Source organism: Malania oleifera, chromosome 8 (genome assembly GCF_029873635.1).
Source record: "Malania oleifera isolate guangnan ecotype guangnan chromosome 8, ASM2987363v1, whole genome shotgun sequence".
Taxonomy (NCBI): domain Eukaryota; kingdom Viridiplantae; phylum Streptophyta; class Magnoliopsida; order Santalales; family Ximeniaceae; genus Malania; species Malania oleifera.
This window is the reverse complement of record NC_080424.1, coordinates 31,909,668-31,935,896: the sequence shown is the minus strand read 5'-3', so window position 1 is coordinate 31,935,896 and position 26,229 is coordinate 31,909,668. Positions and strand designations below refer to the sequence as shown.

Below are 26,229 nucleotides of genomic sequence, written 5' to 3'. Positions count from 1 at the left end.
GCAATCTATCGGCAGTTTTGTTTCTATGTGGAAGGGTAGAACTCGAGTCAGAATGAGAATGTGAGTCATTAGGGTATGTCGGTACTATGAATGTTCTTATGGGAAGTGAGTTTATAGTGTTGCAGAATTAGCTAGTTAAGCTTCTAATTGATTTCCTCAATTGCTTTTCAGGATAGAATCCAGGGATAATACTGCCAATGTTGGAGGCAATAGCAGTGAGGGAGCTAGCCTTGAGGCTGGTAGTGACACTATGAATGTTCTGTGGGACTTCGCTCAGTAGCTGATGGTTGAGGTGGTTCGGACAAATAGGGGGCAGGATTGTCTTGCGGTTGAGTTGGGTTGTTCTATTGATCAGTTCACCCGATTGAAGCCTCCTGTTTTCATGGGAAGTGCAAACCTGATTTGAGCTGAGAATTGGATCGGGGAGATTTAGAAGATTCTGGACGTCTTGAACTGCACTGAGAAGCAGAAAGTGGCCTTCGCAACGTTCAAGTTGTCGGGCGAAGCAGAGAGATGGTGGAAATCTGTGAAGATGCTTGAGGAGCATCGACCCATTCTAGTGGCGTTATCGTGGGCCCATTTCAGAGAGTTATTCTTTGAACGGTATTTTCCAGCCACGGTTAGGAATGCAAAGATGGAGGAGTTTATGAATCTGGAGTAGGGGCAGCTGACAGTTCAGCAGTACGCTGCTAGTTTTCAGGAGCTATCCCGTTTTGCTCCATTCATGATTCCAGACGAGGCAATGAAGGCTTGAAAATTTCAGAGGGGTTTGAAGAAGGAGATCAGGAAGCAGACTGCGATCTGGAAAATGCAAGACTTTGTTACTCTGGTTGACAAAACCACCGTAGTAGAGGAGAGTTTGTAGGAGGACCTTGGGGTCCAGATCCCGAAGAAGAGACCTGCGCCTTCCAGTTCTTATGGAGGGGTAAAGCAGGGCAACTGGAAGAAGAAGAACCGTAGTGGTGCTTCTCAGAGTACCAGGTCCACTTCTGTTTGTTCTACGTGTGGGAAACCTCACGCAGGGCAGTGTTGGAGGGCTATGGGGGCTTGTTTATGATGTGGCAAGATAGGACATCAGGTGAGGGATTGTAATCTGCCGAGGTACGGCAGAGCTCCACAGCAACCTTTCAAAGGTGGTGCGCAGGCGCCATAAGATGGACAGCAGGGGGGTACTGCCTAGGTTAGGGTGTACTCCTTGACTCCAGGTGATGCAGAAAACGTTGGAGATGTGGTAACAGGTAATATTTACACGCTTTCCAATAAAACTGTTATATTATTTGACTCGGGAGCAACGCATTTCTTTATCTCCTGTGGATTTGTTAAACTGTGTGGATTAGAGATGCAACAATTGGGTTATGAGCTGGTAGTGGCTACGCCATCGGAGTCGGCAATTGTATGTAGTAAAGTAGTCCGTGATTTTCCAGTAGTGATCCAGGGAAGGGTACTACCAGTTAGCCTTATAGTATTTGACATGTATGGCTTCGATATAATCCTAAGGATGGACTGGTTGTCTTCCAGTTATGCCAGTATCGACTGCCATAGGAAGGAAGTGATGTTTAGACCACCAAAGGAGCAGGAATTCGAGTTTATAGGGTCGTGTGTGCGTTCTGCACCACGGATCCTTTCAACTTTGCAGGCTGGTAGATTGCTCTGGAAGGGATGCCAAGGGTATTTGGCGTTTGTGATAGAAAAACGTAAACTGGATATGATTCCTATAGTGCACGAGTTCCTTGACGTGTTTCCAAAGGACTTACCAAGACTACCTCCAGATCGTGAAATGGAGTTCGTTATAGAGTTAGCTCCAGGTACGGCGCCGATACCGAAAGCTCCGTATCGTATGGCTCCAATAGAATTGAGGGAGTTGAAAGAACAACTTTAGGAGCTGCTAGATAAGGGGTACATTCGACCAAGTGTTTCTCTTTGGGGAACACTAGTGCTATTTGTGAAGAAGAAGGATGGGTCGATGAGGATGTGCATTGACTACAGAGAACTTAACAAGGTAACTATAAAGAACAAATACCCGTTACCCCGGATCGATGATCTGTTTGACTAGTTACAAGGCACGCAGATTTTCTCTAAGAAATATCTACGATCTGGGTATCACCAGTTGAAGGTGAAAACAGAGGATGTTCCGAAAACAGCTTTCTGAACTCGGTACGGCCATTACGAATTCATGGTTATGCCATTCGGTTTGACTAATGCACCTGCAGCATTTATGGATTTGATGAATCGGTCTTTCATGAATACTTAGACCAGTTCGTTGTGGTATTTATTGATGACATCCTAATGTATTCTAGAAGTGCTACAGAACATGAAGTTCATCTGAGACTAGTACTGCAAATGCTTAGGGAGAAGAAGTTATTTGCTAAACTGAAAAAGTGCGAGTTCTGACTGGAATAGATTGCATTTTTAGGGCACGTAGTGTCCCAAGAAGGAGTATTAGTGGATCCGAGTAAGATAGAGGCAGTAGTAGACTGGGCGAGACCGAGGAATGTTCAGGAGGTCAGAAGTTTTCTGGGTTTTGCAGGTTACTACCGACGGTTCATAGAAGGGTTCTCCAATTTAGCAGGTCCTTTGACACGACTCACGAGGAAGAACGTGAGGTATGATTGGACTGATGAGTGCGAGCTGAGTTTCCAGGAGCTGAAACGGCAACTAGTTACTGCTCCAATTCTGACCATTCCATCTGGTGATGGTGTATTTGTTATCTACAGTGACGCCTCTAAGAAGGGTCTTGGCTGTGTTCTAATGCAGCAGGGCAGAGTGGTTGCTTATGCTTCTTGTCAACTTAAAGAGTACGAGAAGAACTACCCGACACATGATATAGAATTGGCAGTTGTAGTGTTTGCATTGAAAATCTGGAGGCACTACCTATATGGTGAAAGGTGCGAAATTTTTACTGATCACAAAAGTCTTAAGTACATTTTCACCGAGAAAGAACTGAACATGAGACAGCGTAGGTGGCTTGAGTTGATAAAAGACTACGACTGTACTATTAGTTACCACCTAGGAAAAGCAAATGTGGTAGCTGATGCTCTGAGTTGAAAGTCAGTTGATGCGTCAGTCTTTGCTGTGGGAGTTCAGAATCAGATCTGTATGGATCTGAAAAGGTTGGGCTTGTAGGTAGTGGAAGGAAATCATCAGACTGTTCTTGCTAGCTTGGTGGTACAACCGACCTTATAGGAGAGGATCTGAGCAGCGCAGAAGGAGGATCTAGAGCTTGTTGAGGTTATGGAAGGAATCCAGAGTGGGTTAAAGCCGAATTTCAGTATCTCTGGTGATGGGATTTTGAGATTCCATAACAGGGTATGTGTACCAGATGACGCCGAAATTAAACGGATCATTCTGGAGGAGGCACACCGTTCGCTCTACACCGTACATCCTGGCAGTACGAAGATGTATTGAAATCTGAGGGAAACTTTCTGGTGGTCCAACATGAAAAGAGAGATCACCCGATTCGTAGAGCAGTGCCTGACATGTCAGCAGGTCAAGGCAAAGCACCAGAGGCCAGTAGGACCCCTTCAGCCACTTGACATTCCCAAGTGTAAATGGGAACATATCTTGATAGATTTCGTATCGGGCGGTCCATGGGCAGAATGCTATATGGGTTGTAGTTGACCGGCTGACAAAGACGACACATTTCATTCTAATCAGAGTCAGCTATTCTCTGAATCGGCTGGTAGAGTTATATGTGCCGGAGATTATACGACTCCATGGTATCCCCGTTTCTATTATTTTAGATCGAGATCCACGTTTTACGTCTCGTTTCTGGAAGAGTCTATAGGATGCCTTAGGATCGCAGCTCACATTCAGTACGTCTTTCCACCCGCAGATGGATGGGCAGTCTGAGAGGACTATTCAGACGTTAGAGGATATGTTGCGGGCTTGTGTATTGGGCTTGGTGATAGTTGGATACGGTATCTATTGCTTGTTGAGTTTGCATATAACAACAGTTACTAGGCTAGCATAGAGATGGCACCTTATGAGGCATTGTATGGTCGTTGGTGTCGATTTCCGTTGTATTGGGATCAGGTAGGTAAGCGGCAGATACTGGGCCCGGAACTGATTCAGCAAGCCTCTGCAAAGGTCGAGTTGATCAAGGAGAGAATTAAGACAGCTCAAAGTCAGCAGAAGAGTTATGTTGATACTCGCTGACGAGAGCTCGAGTTTGAGGTAGGAAGTATGGTATTCCTGAGGATCGCTCCAATGAAAGGGGTGATGAGATTCAGAAAGAAGGGGAAGCTAAATTCTCGGTATATCGAGCCTTTTGAGATCCTGGAAAAGATAGGTTCGGTAGCTTATCGGGTGGCTTTACCCCCAGCACTATTCAGAGTCCATGACGTGTTCCACGTGTTAGTGTTGAGGAAGTACGTATCAGATCCATCACAAGTGCTGAGTTACGAACCTCTAGAGATCAGTGATGCTTTATCATATGAGGAGGTGCTAGTACAGATATTAGATCGGAAAGTTCAGCAGTTACGGACTAAGGATATATTGCTAGTGAAGGTATTGTGGCGGAATCATGCAGTGGAAGAAGCTTCATGGGAGTTAGAAACTGAGATATGTCAGAAGTATCCTCAGTTGTTCAGAGACGGTTAAGTTAGTCAGGTAAGTGAATGTATGTATGTTAGTATGTTTAGTAAGTAGATATGATTTTCGGGAGAGTTTTGTATGTATATTATAAGCTCTCGAAGCTTTATGTTGTAACCATGGTATTCCTCCGCTATAAGTGAGGGTAGGTAATAAATTTGGGCCGGAGCTGCTTTATGGGTAGCTGCTGACTCTTCTGTAGGCCTCTGACGTAAGGTAGAGTGTGCCTGGTATCGGTTGGTGAATTTCGAGTACGAAATTCTTATAAGGAGGAGAGATTGTAGGGACCCGAATCCGGAAAATAAATAAACAAAAGAGAAGGGAAATTAAAAAGGATAAGACAGCGGAGCTCGTTGATGAGACCCCATTTCTCGTCGACGAAGTCTCTTCTGTGGCTCGGCGACGAGACGCAGGGACCCGTCGACGAGAAGATACCGAGGGATATTCAGAGATTCTGAAATCTCAGACTCGTTGACGAGGTCACTTTCTCGGTCACGAGCAATCTTCTTCGGCTCGTCGACGAGGACTTTGACTCGTCGACGAGGCTGGCTAGGTCAACCTTTTATAAATATCATTTGGTTGCTTAATGAGGAAGAAATTCAGTTTTCTCTCTCTCTCTCTCTCTCTCTAGAACTCGAACCAACCCTCTCTCTTTCTAGGATTTTGTGTTGTCTGTTGCCGGAATCAACAATCCGACATCACTACATGGATTAGGAGGAGAGTCTCTACAGTTATAGCAGATCAGATTTTCGTTCTGAGGATTTTCGGGTTTTTCCCTAAAATTGAGGTAAGGATCTGATTTCATTTTTGGTTTGGTAGTTATGTAGTAGTTGAGATTATAGTGAAGTATTGTTCTTCGGATTTTAGGTTTCGGGGATCCCGGGTCATTGTTTTGGATCAATTCGTTCGTGTTTCGGTTTTCGGAATTTAGGTAAGGGGATTTTTTTACATCAGTATTTTTAGAAAACTAAACCGTAAGAAAGTTAGTTTATGCCTTTGTGCACGTTTTGACTGCTTATTTGCAAAGTTTTATCGGGTATAAATGCTGTTTCTTACGATTTTACGGTTTTTGGAAAAAATGAGGTTTTGGCATATGAACTCCAAACTTTCCAAAACTACTTTAATTGTTTTAAAAACTAGAGTAGGAACTGCTTGATACCCATGTTTGCGGTCCAAATGGTATTTTTTCGAATTATACACTGTTTATTGTGGATTTTGACGAAACAAGCGTCACATAAGATATGAAGTGGAACATACTGAATTGTTATATTGGTAAATGAATTGTGAGAACTAGAATCCATTTAGTTATCTGAAAATGTGGAAAACAGGTGTCGGTTAATCATCGAGCTTTATATGTAAAAAGGGTTGACGCGTTTATGCTGATTAACACCACTGTCTGAAAGAAAGAAAGAATGCATGAAAGATTGCATGATTATGATTGTGAAATTACTGGAACTGTACAAGTTGTTATGTTTTCATTGTAAATTATATATATGATAAATTTGGACCACAACTTGTTACTAAAGGAGTTGAAAGACACTTCGAAGGAGATGAAAGACAGTCCAGGTTATCTGAAGCTTTAAATAGCTTGAGGCGCAGTTCCGTTGCTAACTAAGGTACAGTGCAACCACACATGTGAATCAGTGTGGGTATCGAGATAGTCGGCTTGTAGGAGTGTATGGGGCGACTGGTGAAATAATGGACTAGGTGGGGGTAGTCGGACTACATATGTGATACTTGACAGTGCCTGCACGAACAAGGCCCTGTCAGAGTTTATCAGTGTACAACTTGTGCCATTGGGGTTATTAGGCATATTCTGAAAGTTCCAAAGCTGGTCATTGTCCTGAATTTTCATATACATGATTAAAAAAAAAAAAAAACTAAAATGGGCAAAGTCACAGGGTTGAGTACTGTGTGGAGGGAATCGTACAATGTATGGGCCTGTACCCTACCTTAACCTCGGGGACTCTCACTTATAATGATGCTGAATTATGTTTATATATATCTCTTATAGTGCAGTATTGTGAATGTGATATTGTGCAACTATTTTTAAATTGGAATAAACTCATGTAGTCACGTGCTGATGTAATATCTTCCACCTTACTGAGAAGTGTCTCACCCCAATCTTACAACCTTTGTTTTAGGTCCTATAGGTGGTCGGTCCTAGTCTTCTAAAGAGACTTTGGCATGTAGAGTTTTGTTAGTAGACGTAAGTTTTGTATCAGTACTGGGTTGTTAGCCTGGTTGAATGTAAGGGGATGTAATACAATTTATGTTTTAAGTATGGATCTTATGTACTGAAGAATACAGATAGAACTTTAGTATATGTCTAATAGAACCCCGTAAGAATGTTTATGTTTTCCGTTGTGCATGAATACAGATATGTATGAGATACATCCGTTTGTCCCTGTTTAGGGCGGATTGTTTATGTATGTTTATCAGATATAGGTATAACGTATGCGTAGTAGCACTCTAGGTTCGTATAAAGGGTCGGGGCGTTACACAAGGGGCTCAGAGGAATTTGCAGAATAGTTCAGTAATGCCGATTGAGGCCTCTTCATCCAGATCCATGGGTATTGAGCTGGCAACGATGCCAGACCAAGTGAGAGCTTCTAAGACATTACATCATGAAAACTCAGAAGTATCACCTAAGCAAAAGCAACATGATAGTGGCACTTCAGGGTTGGGATTCTTGAAACTGACTTTACAAACATTATCAGAGGTATGCGATCGAGTGAAAATGAATCTGGCTGCTGAAGATTTGGATAATAAGGCTGATAAAAGGAAGGAGGTGATGGGTTTGGATGACAAGAAGTTACCTTCAGATTTCAAAGTTGTAGACTTGTAGGGGATGTTTCTATATCCTTTTATGAGTTTGAGGATAAAGGCAGTAGGAGAAGCAGGTGTTGCAGAAACATCTTACTTTAACTATGGGAGGCCCTAGGTGTTGGAGGACATTGGCACTGGTGGTGGAGGTTGTTTGTTTTTGTTCTGGGGCTCCCCTACTGAAGAAGCTTCAGACTAATATTGAAAAGGGAGATATGGACATGGGAAAGAATCAAATTTTAAAAGGTACTATCAACCAGCAACAGGGTTGGATTGTCCATGCTGAACTCTATGGAAACTTCTTTAACTCCTATTTGATTACCAGACTCAAAAGACCAGGGACCTTGGAAATCATCATCCAGAGACTCGTACGGTAAATGTTATTCCAATGGGGTTCTCCCACATTTTGTGTTATCTCATACAAACTTTGAATCACTAATACCACTGGGAACTGGAAACTAAGGGGAATCCCAATGTGGTTGGCATTTTGGGAGATAAGAGAGATAACTAGGCAGCCCTAATTATTTCTCGATGAAATAGATTTTTGTTTGATAATTCCTGATGAAGAGAAGTCTAAGCTTAAACTAGAGGGTAGGGGGAAGGAAAAAGGGTAATAAGCTGAGTAGGTAGTTGTTTAGGTTTGCTTCTTCAGTTAACTAAGGAAGTAGGTCTTTGGGTACTAATAATGGGGTTAAATGAGGATTTTGTCCTGGAATGTGTGGGTCTTAGGGTGTGGTGATGAGGGGAAAACAGTTAAGGAGTTGGTTAATAAAGTTAGTCCAGCTATTTTATTCTTGCAAGAGTCTAAAGTAGGACTACAGATGCCTTGTTCTTTAGAAGCATTTGGGATTCTAGATTAAGGAGTGGGTGTCTTTTGCTCCTGCTGGGGCTTCTGGGGTTCAACTAGTGGCTTGGGATACCCAAGTTTCTAGTTAAGATAGTCTTTTTGGGTTTTTTTCCGTGTTTGGTCTTGCTCGATGTTAGGGGTGTGAAGGAGTAGTGGTTTTCATTAGCTTATGGCCCCACAGTTTTCTTTGCACAGCTCTTTCTTCAATGAGCCTTTTTGGCTTTTGTAGTCCTTGGTGGTTGGGGTGATTTCAACATCATGAGGAACTTTAGGGACAGGCTAGGCAATCAAGAGTATTGCTAAAAGACATGGAAGTCTTGCTGCTGTTGCTTGTCAAAGACTATGGAAGCCTCGCAGCTGACTTCCCTTGAAGCTCTCTCTCATTGTGGACCTTGGAAGTCTTGTGGCCTTAGTTTTGCTGGAGCTCTTCTTCTCAGCTTTGAGCAGGGGATTCGTCAGAGCCCTTGAGTCTCTCTCTCTCTCTCTCTCTCCAAATAAAAAATAATATTAGCAAGGCATCATGGGACTGCTAATCCGTGGTACAAAACTTCAGCCACTCTGTAGATTGTCACAAACATAAGGATTGCATATTGATCATTAACAATTTCCCCACTAAGCCAGCTGGAGACAGCAGCAATCCATTGGTCTTTGCAAGTCTGAAGCAAAGTAGTTGAATCTTTGAAGACTCTTATTTCTTTCTTTCCAAGCACACCAAAAGATGGCGAAAGGGATGAGGTTCAAAGCCTTTCCCTTCTCCTTGGTGGCTCTGATGCCTTTCCAAGCCCAAATGCCCCCTCCAACTGAATTTGCCATAACCCACTGCTGTCCAGTAAAAAAAGAGCCAAATTCCACAAATTCCTTGTCCAGGTCCATACAAAGAAAACACCTATTGTCACTGTAAGCCCTCTTTTCTGCAGATTGTCAAAGGCTTAAAATATTTCCATGCATGGACTCCCAAACAAAAAAGGAAACTCTTGAAGTGGCTGCCATCCTCCAAATGTGAATTCAAGGGGAGTTGTTGTAATTTGTTCCCAATGATGAGAGCTGCTTGTAGAAAGATTTAACTGTGAAAACACCATTTTTTTCCCAAAGCACATTTAGGGCTGTTGGGGATGTTTTGGTACTGGAATTTATAAAGAAATCTATGACGTAAGAGAATGCAGAAACTTCCCAATCTGTGAGATTCCTAGTAAAAGGAAAATATTCCAGAAAATTCCTTGATCAGTGATTTGGTGATGATGACTGATGAGGTCATTTTTGTCACAAGACAAGTTGTAGATGGAAGGAAAGGCAGCTCTAAGATTATTGTTCTCACACCACACATCATGACAAAAGTAAACATTGGCCCCATTCCCCACTTGAAATGTCACAAATTGGAAAAAAAATAATCCCAACCTTTCTTGTTGGGTTTCCAGACTCCTACTCCATAGAGACCCCTTCTATTGTGAGTTGTCCAATCATTGCACTCAAGCCCATATTTAGAAACAATAATATCCCACCAAAAGTGTTCTTTCTCCTTCATGAACCTCCATTACCATTTCCCGAGGAGGGCTTTATTGAAAGCGAGGAGGGATTTCAACCCCAAACCTCCCGAACAAATGGTTTTTTTGACCACTCCCCATTTGACAAGGTGATATTTAAACTCCTCACCTAAGCTTCCTCAAAGAAATTTTCTTTGAATTCCCTCCAATCTCCTAGCAACTAAGGTCAGTAAGGGAAGGAGAGACGTGAAATAAATTGGAAGATTCGTCAAAGTTCTTCTCACGAGGGTGAGTTTGCCTCCTTTTGATAAGAAATTTCTTTTCCATCCTACCAATATCCTTTCAAACTTTTCAATAAGTCCTAAACTTCTTTGTGTTTGAATTTGGCTCCAAGGGGGAGATTGAGATAATTAATGGGAATGGTTCCCTTCTTGCAAACCAAAAGACCTGCAAGGAGGGTCCCCCCCGCGCGCGGGTTCTCTCCAATTAGAATAAGCGCACTTTTATTAGGGTGCATTTTCAGGCCTGAGACGCCATTAACCTCAACAAAATGCATTGGAGGTTGAGGATATGAGGGGGGTCATATTCACAAAATATGATAGTATCATATGCGAAAAGAAGATGAGAAACTTCTGTAAGCCTTTTGTTAGGATTTGGGAAGTCCATGGTGGGCTTAATATGCATGGGTAAGCACCAACTTGACATAAAATCTTAAGCCTATTGGGTTTTGGGCCCAACCATCTATATAAGCACCGATCTTCCATTCTATTTTTTCAATGTAGGACAAACTCACAAGTGGAATTCTCAACAATCTCCCCCTCATTTGTGAGTTCCAAGCACTCCCTCTTGAATGGAAGTCATTACTTGATCACCTTCATGTCATGCAACCAACTAGGAGCCATGACTCAACCATGGGAAAGAGCATGAAACCATGGGAATCTACTCATCTATAGGATTAGCATCTGTGGGATCCACCGCTCCTCTTCTATGGGATCAATATCCGCAGGAACGTATGCATGAACACTTGAGTGCAATTCAAACTGTCAGCTCTGATACCATATTGGATTACCATGTTACCTACAAGTTTGAGCTTTTAGGTGAAACCGTAATCCAACATGGTATCAAAGATGGTTACCAGGAGGTCCTGGGCTCTAGTCTCATTGCCCGCATTTATTGTGTGGTGTTTAAAAAAATTGTTGTATTCCTTGTAATGGGTGTTATCTATCATTTGTTTATCTCTCCACATCCTGTTGGGCTGCATGTGTGGGGGAGTGTTAAAGCTTGATATACATTGTTGGCCTACAACCTAATAGCTTAAGCTTTTAGGTAATACCTTCCAATTTTGCCCACATTGAGACCTCTAAAGATCCCTCCTTTAGTAGTTTTCATTAGCATGAGGCTAAGCAGCCCCATAATCAAAATAAATAGAAAAATGGACAAGGGATCTCCATGTCCCAAGCCTTTTGATAAGCGAAAGAAATCATAAAGGCAGCCATTTATGAGCAGTAAGAAGCTTGGGTTTTGATGCATCGAGCAATCCAACTACAACAAAGCTCCCTAAAGCCTATTTTCCTGAGGAGATTAAGAAGGAAGTTCTAGTTGAAATGATCCAATGTTTTTCCATATCCAGTTTGCACACTATTACCCTTTTTCCTCCTTTAGATAGGCATCCACCACCTCATTAGCAATAAGAGTAGCATCCACAATTTGTCTTCTAGGCACAAAAGCATGCTGATACTAACAAATGACTTCCGATATTGCTTTTTTTGAACCTCTCAGCTAGTACTTTGGCAATGATTTTATAGAAGCTTCCCACCAAGCTAATAGGGTAGAAATAGAAGCCCCAACTTTCTTTGGAACAAGAGTGACAGAAGTGGTGTTGATGCAATTGATGAATTTTCTTGATCTATGAAACTCCTCAAACACATTTAATATGTTGTGCTTGAGAAGTCTCCAGTTAGCGTGAAAGAAAGCTAAGGAGAAACCATCCTAGTCCAAGCGCTTTATCCCCATTGCAGTTTTTAATAGCTTGGAAGACCTCTACTTCTTCAAAGGGTCTCTTAAGCCACCCCACAATGAAAGAACTAAGAGATATAAAATTATTGCCTCCATTGTAGGTCTTCAATTCTTGGGTTCAGTGCAAAGGTCTTTATAAAAATAACAAATACCTTTCTAAAATCCTTTTCCCTAGTTAAGGTGATTTCCCCATTTTTTGTGTTGGATAAGGTGTTACTTCTACGGTGAGCATTCGCTGTCCGATGAAAGAATTTTGTATTATAGTCTCTCCCCCCCCGCGGGCAGAGCCACAAAGCTCTGAGTTTCTGCCTCCAAGACATCTCTTCAAGTTTAATAACGTCGTTTAATTCCTTTTTAAGCATAGCTCCTTTGGCTCTCTATTCATCATCAAGACCCTGGATTATTTCTTGCTTATCAAGCTTTTTGATGCCATTAAGGATAACAATATTCTTCACTTGGACATTCCCCAATGTGTTTTTCTTCCATATCTTTAGCTTTTCTTTTATTTCTTTCAACTTTGAGACGAGCACAAAACTAGCCTACATTGTGACCCGAATAGATGACCACCAAATTTTCACTAACTCGTTGAAACTATCATGTTTTGACCACATATTCTCAAAGTGAAAGGGAATTGGCCCTTATTTAACTCCCCCCTTGTCAAAGGAGAAAGGGAAATGATCTGAGATGGGCCTAGGAAGTAGAATTTAAATCACGTGAGGAAAATGAAGTTCCAACTCAACCGAAATGAGGGACCTATCGATCCTTGAAAAGGAAGGCAGCTCCCTAGAGTTGGACCAAGTGAAATTGCCACCAATGAGAGGGAGATCAATAAGGGCATTCACACTAATAAAGTCAAGGAATTCTCATATGCTACTGGCCTCAAGGCTAACCCCCACTTCATTTATGTAGATACACAATCATATTGAAATCGCCTCCAATAATCCAAGGAGCATCCCATCTACTCCTAATCTCAAAGAGATCATTCCAGAAAAGAGACCTAGGGGGTCCTTCACCTAGGTTGTAAACCCCAGTGAAAATCCACTTAAAGTTATCATTTGTTCTTTTGAACAAACAAGACAGTGAGAAGGAGTTGATGGAGTGGTCCAACAATTCAACAACACTAGGCTTCCACAAGACTAGTATACCCCTTGAGCTGCCTATTGCCCCAAAGGATATCCAATCACAAGCGTCTCAATCCCAAAGGTCATTAATCAAGAGCTGCTCCACTATCTCCACCTTAGTTTCTTGCAAGCCCTAGAGGTCCTTAAGAAAGGACTTAATTACAATCCTCTTGGATTTGTCGTTAAGACCCCTCATGCTCTAGGAAATGATTTTCCTTAACATGATTTAAAATAAGGGTTTCAACTACTACATGCCGCTTGCCCCACCATTTCTAAGCATCCTCCTATTATTCCATAGTTCACTGTGCAAAGCGGACTGCAAGGACGAAAAAGATCCTTGTATCTGTAGCTCCAAGGCCCAAGTTAAGGCCCACTCTGACATTCTCAAATGAGACAAAGGCTTTGGGCCTACCTTTATCTTGCTTATGGAAATCCAAGGAGTTGTCTACACCACTACTCTTCTCCCCCCAACACTCATGAAGGATTGCATGAGCATACTCGTTTTCCCCATAACTTGTGAGTTGGGTGTCAAGCCACCATTCAGCAATAGAAAGGCTTGCCATAATGAGGGCAAGAGCACAAGAGAGCTGATATGTTGAGAATTGGGTTCAAATCGAATAGGGAGGCTGTAGGATTCTTCTCTACCTGTTGAATGACTGGAAATGTTAAGCCTTTCTTTGTAGGAGAAAAAAGGCAGTGGCCTAGCTCGGCTGCCGAGGAGGATATCCTCATCCATCCGTTGGATTCAAACCCCTCCAGAAAATCAAATGTTCTCCAACCACCACTGTTAGTCTCCATAAGGGCAAGGTAGTTCCCAAACTTGTTTGAGTTCAGCTTCAAAGTGAGGGTTCTATTATTATTCCTTGTCTGACGAAACCAAGAATTTGCTTGGGGTATGGATTTTTTTAGAGCCCAGATTTCTTCTCAAGATTCAAGGAGCCACAACGAGGAGGACTGCTTAAAAGAGGGTTTGTAGAAAGAGGACAAGAAGAGGACAACTCAAGCTATAGGGGAGTTGAGGTCGAATGGGTTCTCTAGTTTAGGAAAAAACACGAGAAGAGAACCTCCATTGTTGTCGGTGAAGGGAAGTAGCGAGGGTGTGTTGTTGAACCTTGGAAGCTTTGCAGCTTTCCATTCGAAGCCCTAGAGTCACTCACAAAGCACTCTTATGTTGACCATTTTCTCCCCTTCAAAGATTGTTTTCTTCGAACCTTGGAAGCTTTACATCCTTCCTCAGAGCTCTAGAGTGACTTGTGAACCCTCCCTCAAACTCGATCCTCTCCCCTAGTCTCGAAGCCTCTCTCTCTCCCAGAAGTTCTGGCCTCTTCTTTGTTCAGCTGCTGTCTTTCATGATCTTAAATTTCCACAAAATTATCAAAATTTCTATCAAAATTTTCGCTTTTAACCTTCAAAATCTAAATGGTAGTCGATTTCTGTCTTGCATAATTTCTATCAAAATTTCAACAAATCATCCGAAATTTATCAAAATCTCGAACTTTTAATGAAACTTATCGAAATTTTAACCACAAAATGAAATTTCCTTAGAATTCAAATGCGAGGTTTAGATGCAAAGTGAAATTTCTCTTTTAATTTATTTCTTTTTGATTGAAACAAAAGATTATTGCAAGGGCTTTAGAAATTACATGAAAAATTAAACATTCAGCAACATTTTATTTAACCATTCATCTCTAAATTATCTTTATTTACATAATAAATAATATATAATTGATTTATGAATTTCATTTATATTCACATAATATGTTTAATACACATTATAGTACAACTATAGCGCCTCATACACAAATAAATGTATTTATTTTGTGATATACTAGCCCTAAAACTTACATTATTATGCCTATTAACCATTTCTAAAGTTTCATAAAAGAGTTCTATGCTTTACTACTAATTTCCATCGTTTTTTCAAATCAAAATCAAAATCAAAATTGACATTGAAATTGAAATTTCCATTAAAATTTTCGTACTTTTGGAGCTTTGAAATTTTAGTCAAAATCGAAAGTTAAGATCTTGCTATCACTCTTGTTGCACTCCCTCTTTCCGGCATTTGATGGCAAGTTGGCCAAATTCATTCAAAGGGAGTCCTTAGCTCTTGATGGGGAAAAGATCAACCTCCTCAGGGTTTCTAAATTGCAAATGTAGCAAGGTCTCCATTTTTCTTGATGTGGGTGAAATCAAATAGTTCTTGGCTGCCCTAAATGATTTCTAGAGCTCCCTCAGTGCCAGGCCTTCCTCTTGGTTTCGATGTTGGGGATCAAAAGAGAAGGCATTGCTTTTCCAACTTAAAGAAAATTGTTTTGGAAGGTTCCTTGCCTTAATAGAAATCAATGAAGGAGGTTAGAGGGTCATTGCCATACCAAAGGGTCCTGATTCGAAAGGATGATCTAAATTCTGCTCAGCTGTGAAGAAGCTAGGTCTTAGAATGATTCCTAGCCTTCCATTCCTTCCAAAGGTGTTCAAGCCGTTCTAGCCAAGCCTCCCTGCTGGTCCTAGAAGTGCTGCATTTTTGTCTCTCCCTGAGGTAGAATGTGTGTGCCCTCATTACAAGGGTTGTTTTAGGATGTCTGTCACCAAGTCTCAGTCAAAGTTGGTGAAGGTGTGTGAGGATCTTTTGCATGTGTCATCTATGAGGCTCCTAAGATTCTTCCTTCCAAATCTTTCGAGCTTACTTCTTGCCTCTTTCCTTGCATAAGTTTCAAGGAGTTGTGGGCTTGTTTTTCTTCGAGCCCCTCTTGTTCAAGCTTAGGTGGTTTCACCATTGGCCTCCCTTTTTCTGCTCCTATTAAGCCTGCGACCTTTCTCCCCTTTTCCCTTGAGCTGTCGCCCTTTTGGTTCTTTGGACTCGCAGCAAGCCCTCTTTGGGTCTTCTAACTTTCAGCAAATCCAGCAAAACCTGATGGAGCATGCTTGCCCTATTCTGGATGGCAACCTTTCTTTTGGTAAAGCCTCTCAATTTAGCTTCTGAGGTGGGTAGTTTGGCAATCATCCCTGCAACAGCCGCAGATATGTTAAATGCTGATGGCAGTCCCCCTTCTCTGCCTTTAAGGGAGTTATATGTGTTGGGACTTGATTGCACTGATTTCAATCTGTAGGTGTCTAATGGATGCTTCGCAAAATGAATTTGGTAAAACTATCAGGGTATCTTTTGAAGGCTTCGAGGAAAGTGCCAGGCGATTATTTGAGGAAATTGTGAAGAAGAGAAGAAGGCACAACTTCTAGGAAAAAACCACATTTGTGGTGATTGGAAGGAACACATCTGAACCCATTTATTTTTCGAAAGTTCTTTCCACAAAGGAAGTTTGGAAGGTACTTCTCTTGGGTGGCTGAGCCATAGACCCGGGAATTTTTTGGGTCTTCAACTGGGCCATTTCATTTGTCAAGGGATTGTTTGGGATATTCCTTTGAATAGAAATGCTTTTAATTGAGAACTTGATACTCTTATAGATTTTTTCAGCGATCTCTATAAATCTCATTGTTAGGCCAATTCCAATGAGCCCAAATGGATTTTGAGTGAAGATGGGAACTTCATTGTCAGCTCTTTCTACGAGTAGCTTAGTTCCCCGGCTGAGAGCAGCACTAACTTCTCTTGGAAGTTGATTTGGAAAATGATTGCCCTTTCAAAGGTTGCCTTTTTTCACATAGGAAGCTACTCCTGGAAAATCCTTACTATAGACAATCTTCAAAAAAAGGTTTCTCGCTTGTCAATAGATGCTTTTTATATCTAGAGCAGGAGGAATCGTTTGATCATGTCCTTCTGCATTGTTCATGGACCAAGAAATTGTGGAACTTAGCCATCTCCATTGTAAATCAAAAGTGGGTCACTGCAGCTATGGTGGGAGGTAACCGTGATCTTGGAAAGGGATTAGATCAATAAGGAAGGAAGAAGATCTCTCTCTCTCATTCCCCTTGCTATTTTTTGGGCAATGTAGGGGCGAAGGAATAGAAGATCCTTCGAAGGAACTATTTCTCCCATTTAGGCTGTCATGGACCATTGGATTGTTGTGATCTCTGGTTGGCATTCTAGTCTGGTTTAAAGAGACCCCTCTCTAATGAGGGGGAGGTCAATAAGGCCAAAATAAAAAAAAATTCATGGAAATCTTGCATGCTAGTGGAGTCCAAGGAACTCCCACTCCTTTCATGAGGATGCAAAACCAAATTGAAATCCCCTCCAGTAACCTAGGGGGCCTCCCATTTATTCGTAACTTCCACAAGCTCATCCAAAAAGAGATGCCTAGAAGGACCTTCGCCAAGACCATAGACCTCACTGAAGATGTACGAGAAGTTGTCATCCAAAGTCTTGAACAGGCAGGACATCAAGAAAGAACATATATAATGATCTAAAAGTTCCACAACCAAACCATTTTGCATGATGAGGATCCCTCCTGCTGTACCTGCAACATTTTGCGCAATCCACCTACAACTTTTTGAACCCTATAGGATATTTACTGGCCAGATGTTTAAAAGTTCAACTTAGTTTCCTAGAAATAAATGACATCCCCTTTATAGTGAGAAAGGATATAATGACTGTTCTTTTGGTCTTGCCATTTAGCCCCCTCACTAGCTAGCTAATGGTAAGAGGAGTAAAAATTTGATTAGGGAGCTAGATGTGAGGGGAGGGAGAGTCACCAATGACCAAGTTCAAATCGCTTCCGTTTTTTTTCATTATTACTAACTTCTTTTAGAATTTGTATTCGGAGGAGGATCATTGTAGAAAATGTTACGGGTTAGATTGGAATCCTATAAATGCTTATCAGAAGAGTTGGTTAGAAAGACTGTATGATGAGGAGGAAGTGAGGGGGCGGTTTCCGAGATGGGAAGTGATAAGAATCCAAGCTTAGGTGGTTTTAATATTTTGCCTTTTTCTAAGATTGTTGGGAGGTTGTTAAGAGCGATTTGCTGAAAGTTTTTACTAAATTCTCTAGTAATGGGATTTTTAGCAAAAGCATCAATCCCTCATTTATGGCCTTGGTACCTAAAAAATCTAGATCTATTAAGGTTGAAGATTTTAGACCTATTAGTCTTGTCTCTTCTATGTATAAAATTTTCACTAGAGCTCTAGCTAATAGGTTGAGTGTGGTGCTTATTGATTCTATTTCTAGAGCTCAAAGTAATATATATATATTGGGGGGGGGGGGGGGGGGGAGAGACAAATAGTGGATGCTATTCTAGTCACCAATGAGGTGGAGAGGATGTTTGTAGGAATAATAAGTGGGGGTTCACTTTAAATTAGATTTTGAGAAAGCATATTTTAAAGGGATTTGAGTTTCTTGGATAAAGCTCTTGGTAGAAGGGTTTTGGTGAGTGTTGGTGTTGTTGGATAAGAGGTTTCTTGTCTAATGTGTGGTTCTCGGTGATTGTGAATGGTGAACAAATCCTGGTTTAGCACTTCTAGGGGCATAAGACAAGGTGACCTGTTATCCCCCATTTTATTCATCCTTGTAGCTGACTTGTTGAGTAGGATGGTGGATAGGGTTGTGGAGAGGGGGTTGGTTAGAGGTCTAGAAGTAGGGAGAGAGGGAGTGGTGGTTTCCCATCTCCAGTTTGCGGTTATGCCATTTTTTATGTGATGACCATAGCCCCTCTTTTAGGAGAATTTTGGGCATTCTCTAAATTTTCAAGAGGGTGTCTAATCTTAAAATCAATATGGAGAAGAGTGGTTTAGCATCTTTGAATGTGCCCGTAGAGAGTCATGGAATAGGCTATTGAAGTGGGTTGTGGAATTCTGGATTGGCCTTTTGACTTACGTAGGGGTTCTTTTGGGGGCAATCCTAAAGCTGCATATTTTTAGAGCCCAGTAGTGGAGAGGGTGATGTAGAGATTAGATGGCTAGAGGGGGCTTCTTTTCTCTTTTGAGGGAAGAATAACCTTGATTTAGGCTTGTCTTTCTAGCATTTTGTTATTTTTTTTATTTGTTTTTAAGATTTTGATGGGGGTTATGAGCAAGCTTGAGAGAATTTTGAGAGACTTTTTATGGTCTGGTGTGGGGAGTCACAAGGACCACTCATTAAGCTGGGGCAAGGTCTGTAGATCAGTAAAGGAGGAAGGGTTGGGTCTTGGTAAGCTGGTGTCTAAAAACACAGCTCTTTTAGCTAAATAGCTATGGTGCTTCCCTCTAGAAGAATTGTCTTTTTGGCATAGATTAATAAGAAAGCAAGTTTGGTTGGATGAGAATGGGTGGGGTATTAATGTTAATATGTTCTCTGGGGAATTTGTGAAGGTCCATTTTTCAGATTTATCCTTCTTTCACCCTGCACACTAAACTTGAGGTGGGAAGGGGTTATTGAATCCATTTCTGGAAAGAGCCTTGGCTAGGAAAAACATCCTTTTTGACATCTTTCCTTTGTCTTTTTTGGTTGAGCTTTGAGCAAAATAGAGCCATATATTTCTTTTTTGGGGATCTGAGTAGTCCTTTGGTTTCTCGGAATCTCCATTTTAAGAGACCTCTTGTTGGCCTAACAAGGGTTAATCTCGTTTTGATGAGAACAAATCAAGGTTACTTAACATGTCTATGCAAGTTTGAGTTTCAGGACTTAAGTGATCTTAAGGTTTTAAGTGGATATGCTTGAAGAGTTTGAATGGATAATCACACTTAAGGCTATGACTATGAGACATGATAAACATGAAAGTTCAAGGCATGTGAGACATGAAGCTCGTTGAAGCTGTGCACAAAGCTCAGAAGACATATTGGAAGCTTCACAATATGAAGACTTAAGCACTTAGATAGAATAGTCAAATAGAAGTCTCATGTAAGTACTTCAAAACTCAATATTGATTGCTTGAAGCTCCTAGGATATGTTGTTGGACTTAGATACCTGATTTAATTCATGGAAAATGTTTTCTCAAAGTCTAAATTAAGTTTTTCATTACATGAATTAAGTTTGGAACCAAAAATATTGAAAAACAAGATTTACTGAAAGGACTAGTGACTGATGATAAATCATCAAGCGACTCTATGCTACTGTTTTGAAAATATACAAATAGATTAGGCACAGGCAATTGACCTATTGGGCACAGTTGACTAACACCATTCTGACTTTCAGAATACGTTGACTTTAAAAGAGCACAGGTGACTGACCCTTAGAGGACAGGCGACTGATGTGTATGTTTAAACGAATTACAGTGCTGATCTCGTTTCCATATCTTGCGTGATTGGTTTCCAAATTAAGAGAAAACCTTAAGGAAACTTTTTAAAACCCTAGTGCACTATTTAAACTTATTATTCTCGCACATTAGGGCAAGAACACATTTTGAAAAGTGAACGGCACACACAATTTCTGTATACTCTTGTCTTCATAAGGCGACTGCTGTGTTCTTGTTTACAACTCAGAGAAAAACCGATTTGATCCTTCGTAACTCGCTCTCTTAATCAGTTCTAGTGATATACTTCGAGCTTCAACTTTCATATTGTTTATTTGAAATATTATTTTGAATCTAACGTGTACTAATTTGCTCATTTGAGGAGCTTTTCTCTTGTACAAGCAATTGTTGCTGTTGTTGTATTGTTTGACAATTCAGAATTGTTGGATCGTTGCCTAGCGAGAAGGGATTCTCGTTAGGGAGGCGAACTCCACCTTTGAGGGAGAGAGGTTGTAACTTCACCTGGTAACGAAGTTGGTAAAGGAAATCCTCTCAGCGGGTTGCTGGAGGCACAGATGTAGGCTGCGGCCAAACCTTGTAAAAACAACGGTGTTGAGCTTCTTCTTCCCTATACTTTAATTTTCTGCAAGATATAATCTGCGTTCTTGACTATGTTTTCATCATTATCTTGCTGAATATTAAATAGTGCTGAATATTGAATCTTGGTAAATATTAAATCTTGCTAAATATTGGAACTCCATGAATATCTAATCTTGTGAAATATTGTATGATGCTGAAAAATTGATCTTGGTAAATATTGGATATTGCTGAATATTGGTTGATTGTGATTGAGCTTATATTCGTTATATGATTAAGCTGTTAAATTAAAATTGCAGATAAATATATATAACTTTGATTTAGTAAGTAAAGGAGAAAGTAGTTGTAAATTGGTTTTCATATTAAAGCATAAGTGCTGGAGTTAAACAAGTGATTTGCAGAAATCTGTTTTGAAAGAAAATATCGCTTGTGGCTGAAATTCAGATTTTATTATTGATTATGTCATTAAAGTATAAATCAAATCATTGAATTTATTCTTGAATATATTGTTGTAAACCTTACTCATTCAAGCTGAAATTATATTCTGAATAAGGACTAAATTGAATGTATTAATCCTTTATTTCATAATTCAGATCGTATATTGAGTTTTACATTTATATCTGAGACTCCTTGTTTGTATTGTTCAATAACTAAATCGAAATAGTATTTGTGAAACTGTTAGAAGTTAAAGTGATTAAGGGTTGAAGTAAATTTTGTAAATTTTTTTTAAAGAACCCAATTCACCCCCCTCTTGGGAATACATCCTAATTTCACCTCTTAATGATAGGGAGATGGTGGAGTTGTCTTCTTTGTTATCTTTATTGAATGGGATTATGGGAGTAACCTTTCATGAAGGAGGGATACTCATTCTTGGTCTTTGGATCAATTGGGGGTGCATTCTTGCAAATCTTTTTTTTTTTTGAATTCTTGATCCATTCTAACTCTTCTTTCCCAATCTATCATTTTATTTGGAAGGCCAAGGCTCCCCCAATATTAAGGCTTTTAATTGGTTTTTGTGTTTAATAAAATAAATACTAATAACTTGCTGCAAATCTGGAGACCTTTGAAGGCTCTCTATCCCAATGTATGTGTGCTTTGTTACATAAACTCTGAGACAGCTTCCCATCTTCTTTTGTACTGTGAATTTGCTTGGAGGATTTGGAATAAGCTTTTTGGTATTACACGAGAGCTGGCTTTGCCTTCTTTGGTGGAAGAACTGTTAGCCATTTCTTTTGCGGCCTTTGGAAGAAGGAAGGATAGGGCAGTTTTATGAAGTGCACGCATATTCTTTGGGAAGGAATTAAATGGAGTGCTGGTTTGGGATAAAATCCATTATCTGGCCTCACTATTGTGCGCATGTTGTGCACTAGTTTTGGTTTTTTCGGAGGGATTAATTTCCAGGAGTCACAAAAAGATTGGAGGAACCTGCTGGATTGCTGATCTTTTTTCTTTTGTTGTTTTTTTTCCTGGTTTATTCCATTTTTTTTTTTCAGAAGATACCTCATTCTCCCTCATGCAAATTATTTTCATATTAATGATATTTTCTTTTGCTATAAAAAAAAAGAGTTCAGATGGAGGAGATTGAGGTGTCCCATCTTCGCTTCATATATGACACCATTTTCTTTTGGAGGATAATAGGCCTGATATACATTGTTGACCACAGCCTAATAGCTTATGCTTTTAGGCAAAGCGGTAATTTGACATGGTATCAGAGCTGTTACCAGGAGGTCCTGGGTTCTAGTTTTGTTGCCTGCTTTTATTGTTTGTTTGTTAAGAATTATCTTAGCCCCTATAATGGGTGTTGTTTGTTGTTTGTTTATCTCTCCACAAACTGTTAGGCTGCACGTGCGGGTGAGTGTTAAGGCCTGATATACATTGTGATGCAGGGGCAGGATCAAGGTTCTGCAGCCATGGAGAAATTAGAAGAAATAGAAAAGAGGAAGGGAGGAGACAGGAGATACTAGGAGGGAACTCATGTTCAATTCCAATTCAAATTCATCAATAACTCCTACATCATGGCTTTCACACTATTTATAAGAAAGCCTCTAAACACATGAAATTACTCCTAAACCCCTAAAACTAAATTACATTACCAACATGCCCCAACATTACACATATATTACAAACAAGCCCCCAAAATACACATAATATTATACTAATTAAACTAAATGCATAATAAATTACTAATTAAACCCAACAATTCTCAATACAATTCTTCTTAAGTAGTCTACAACATGGATCTTCCCAAAGTCTTGCTTCTTGTCCTACATCACACTGTTGGCCCACACCTAATAGCTTGAGCTTTTAGGTAAAGTGGTAAGTTGACATTTGGAAATTTTGGAAGGTTTACATTTTGTTAAGAAGTTTTTAGAAGTTTTCACAGTTGAAGACCAACAAGTCTAAGAGGCTGGCATTGATTTGGATATCACTATATGAGACTCTAGCTGGTTGTGCTTCTTTGACTTGGCTCTTGTCATACCTTGGTTCCTTTGCCTGCTGCTTTCAGGGATCCATTTTAGAGAGTGGGTAAAAGGTTGGAAGGGTGGAAAAGAGCTTACTTATCTCTAGGGTCCATTTCTAACATTCCCATTTATTTCTTGTCACTTTTTAGGGTTCTTGTGAGTGTGGCAAGAGTTCTGGAGAAAATGATGAAAGATTTCTTTAGGTAGTGGGGCAAATAAGAGGGATCATCTTGTAGGTTGGGACGTGGTTAGGAAACCTAAGTTTTAAGGAGATTTGGGGCTTGGTAATGTGGTATCTAGAAACATCTCCTTGATAGGAAAATGGTTATGGGGATTCCCCTTAGCTGCTGGTTCCTATGGCATTAGCTCCTCCACCCCCCACCCCCCACGCTGCGCTAAGCATGGCATTAGGTTATTAAAAGCAAGTATGGAGTTCATCGAAATTGGCGGGATACTAGAGGAAGTGGCAATATTTCCCATGCAAGCCCTAGGAAGTTCATTTCTCAAGGTGACTTTCCTCTTAACTCATTTCAAAGTGGGCAATGACAATAGAATCCGGTTAGATTTTTGGGTTGGTGAGACTTCGTTGGAGCCATTGTTGCCTTGCTTGTTTAGCTCATCTACCATTCACAATGCATTAGTAACAGTTTTTTTTCTGTTCTAAAGGAGGCTTTTTTTTTTTTTATCGAGATTTCCACTTCTTTAGGAGCCTTAGCAAAAGAGAAGTTGATGAACTTACTTCTTTGTTGAGCGTGTTGGATTCTTTCATTCTCATGATAGGGAAGATGCCAGGGTCTAGGTAGGGGATTCTTTAGGTTCCTTTTCTTCTAAATCTTTCTTTTCTCATCTGTCAAATCTGCAATGCCTCGTCCTATTCCTCTATATAATGCCATCTGGAAGACTACAATTCCTTTTAGGGCCCCCCAGATTTTTACTTAGACTCTTTCTCTTATTAGTATTAAAACAAAATGAATTGTCCTATAAGGCTCATAGCTCAGATATTTGTGTGCTGTGCCATGAGTCCAATGAGACTAATTTGCACATTTTTCTTCATTATCGGGCGGCAAGGAATCTTTGGGGTGTTCTTTTTTCCTGTTTCAATTAAATATGGGTGGCTCCTCGAAACATGTAAGCGTTCTTGCTTGTGATGTGTAGTATTGGGAAGAGTAGAGAAAGGAGGGCCTTTTGTTATGTGCAGTGCATGCAATTTCTGCATGCTGTGGTTTGAGACGAATGCAAGAATATTTAAAGGTAAATTGACCTCTCCTGCCCAGCTGTGTGATAGGGTTAATTTGTTTGCTTCTTTTTGGGCACATTCTTTTCGAATTTTTGAGGGGATATTGTTGTGATCTTCAAAGAGATTGGAGGGCAACGCTTTGTAATTAGATATACCTTGTGGAGGATATCTTTATCCTCCTCCTTTTGTGCTTCCTCTTAGTTATTAGTTAATTTTTTGCTATCTGAAAGAAAGTTCTAGTAGTAAATTTTGTTATCTTAGATCTATCATGCAAGTATGAGAAAAATTGATGATGTGATGCATAGGGTTAAAGTAGGTTGAATAAAATGGCAAAGTGCATTAGGTGTGTTGGGTGATTGTATTGTTCCTTTAAAACTATAAGAAGAGTTCTATTGGACAGCTATGTCGATTAGCAAATTGGTCAACTAAGAAACAACATATATAGAAGGTAAAATTAGATGGGTTGTGCACTTGCAGCATAGACCAAATAGCAGTCCAGGTACTAAGAGGTACATCTAACATAACTTGGATTGAGAAAGCATGATTTGATAGCTCTCCAACTTTTTATACATAATGGAGTAAAAGAATTCATATAGGGACCCAGATCGAGAAGCTTAATTATTGTTGTTTACTTTGATCAGGGAGATGGTAAGAATGAAGGTGTGTGTAGGGAGAGGCTACTATTGAAAGGGATCACCAAAAAAAGCACATAAGGCTACTATAGTTCTACCCTGATTAAAATAATAGGCCTTTTATAGGCTTAATCCATGATAAGGCTACTACACTAGGGACTCTAGGGTAATCTACATAAACAACTTGGGAAACAAAGATAAGAAAATAAATTACTATTGGAGCTGCTGTGAGCATTTTCTGTTAAGACCAAAATTTCCCTTTCCTGCCCAAAGCATCGTTTAGCTTGCTTCAACTTTTCGTTTGGTTCTCTTGAGATATCATGAAATATGCTAAAATAGGAGTGTCCTGGTTATGCAGGAGCTTCCCTGCAATCAAATTGCTACCCCTGTCTCTTGATCCCCAGTTTTGGAAGGGGGCAGAACTGGAGAGGCACTACAGGACACTTCTTCCATCTTTTTAACCCAATTGCATTCCATATTTGGTGCTGTTTTTTGTATTCCATTTTCATTGACTTCATTCCAATGAAGAAATTTTGAATAAAATCAAAGCATATTTTCCTTGATTTGATTCAACTTTGTTGACACAATGTTCTCCACTCTAGGTCATCCTTATCACACTGAAGGACTGACATGCCTGGCAATAAATTCTGAGTCAACTCTTGCTCTCACTGGTTCAAAGGACAGTTCTGTCCACATTGTGAACATAACAACTGGACAGGTTTGCATTTTTATTGCATTTGATAGCTTAGTTTCTTATAGTATACATTTACGGCTTTGTGATTTCAGCCAAGTATTATGGTTGGCATTTGAGAATTTTGATTCAATGTTGAGCCATTTTGAAATTGTTGATTTTTTTTTTTGACTTTTGATAATTTAGTATTTTGTAGGTGAAATGTGGAATTTCACGTTAACCTGTTATGGGACTATATCTTGAAGTGTAAATTTTTTATAGGGTGTTGCACAAATATGTTGACTTTTGAATATTGGATATATTTTTTATGTGGCCTATGACACTAGTGTGTTTGCTTACGATGGTTGTTTGCTTTTGGATGGGGTTTGGGAATGCTATGGTTATGTTTCCAAATTGTCTGATTTACTGAGGAATATATTGTACAAGCCACCATCTCTAATGGAAAGTATGGAGGGTCTTTCTAGTTTTGAGGATGATGGAATGGGTAAAGAGCATAAATGTGAAGATGGAATTTTGCCCACTCCTCTGGTGGAGGTTAATGGGAAGCTCAATAATTCTTGGATAAGATGGTCTTACAACAAAAAGAATTTAAGGAGAGGTTTTCCTATTTATTTTTATTAGGTTTTTTTCTTTATTT

General features: G+C 40.1%; 1 protein-coding gene across 1 annotated transcript in view; it reads left to right on the top strand.

Moving 5' to 3' along the window:
• The window catches only part of LOC131161367 (uncharacterized), a 71,807-nt gene that overhangs the window by 20,878 nt on the left and 24,700 nt on the right, over positions 1 to 26,229 (top strand). The window contains exon 8 of the mRNA XM_058117088.1: positions 25,504 to 25,619. Within this exon, the coding sequence (XP_057973071.1) occupies positions 25,504 to 25,619 (116 nt within the window). The remainder of the gene's footprint in view (positions 1 to 25,503; positions 25,620 to 26,229) is intronic.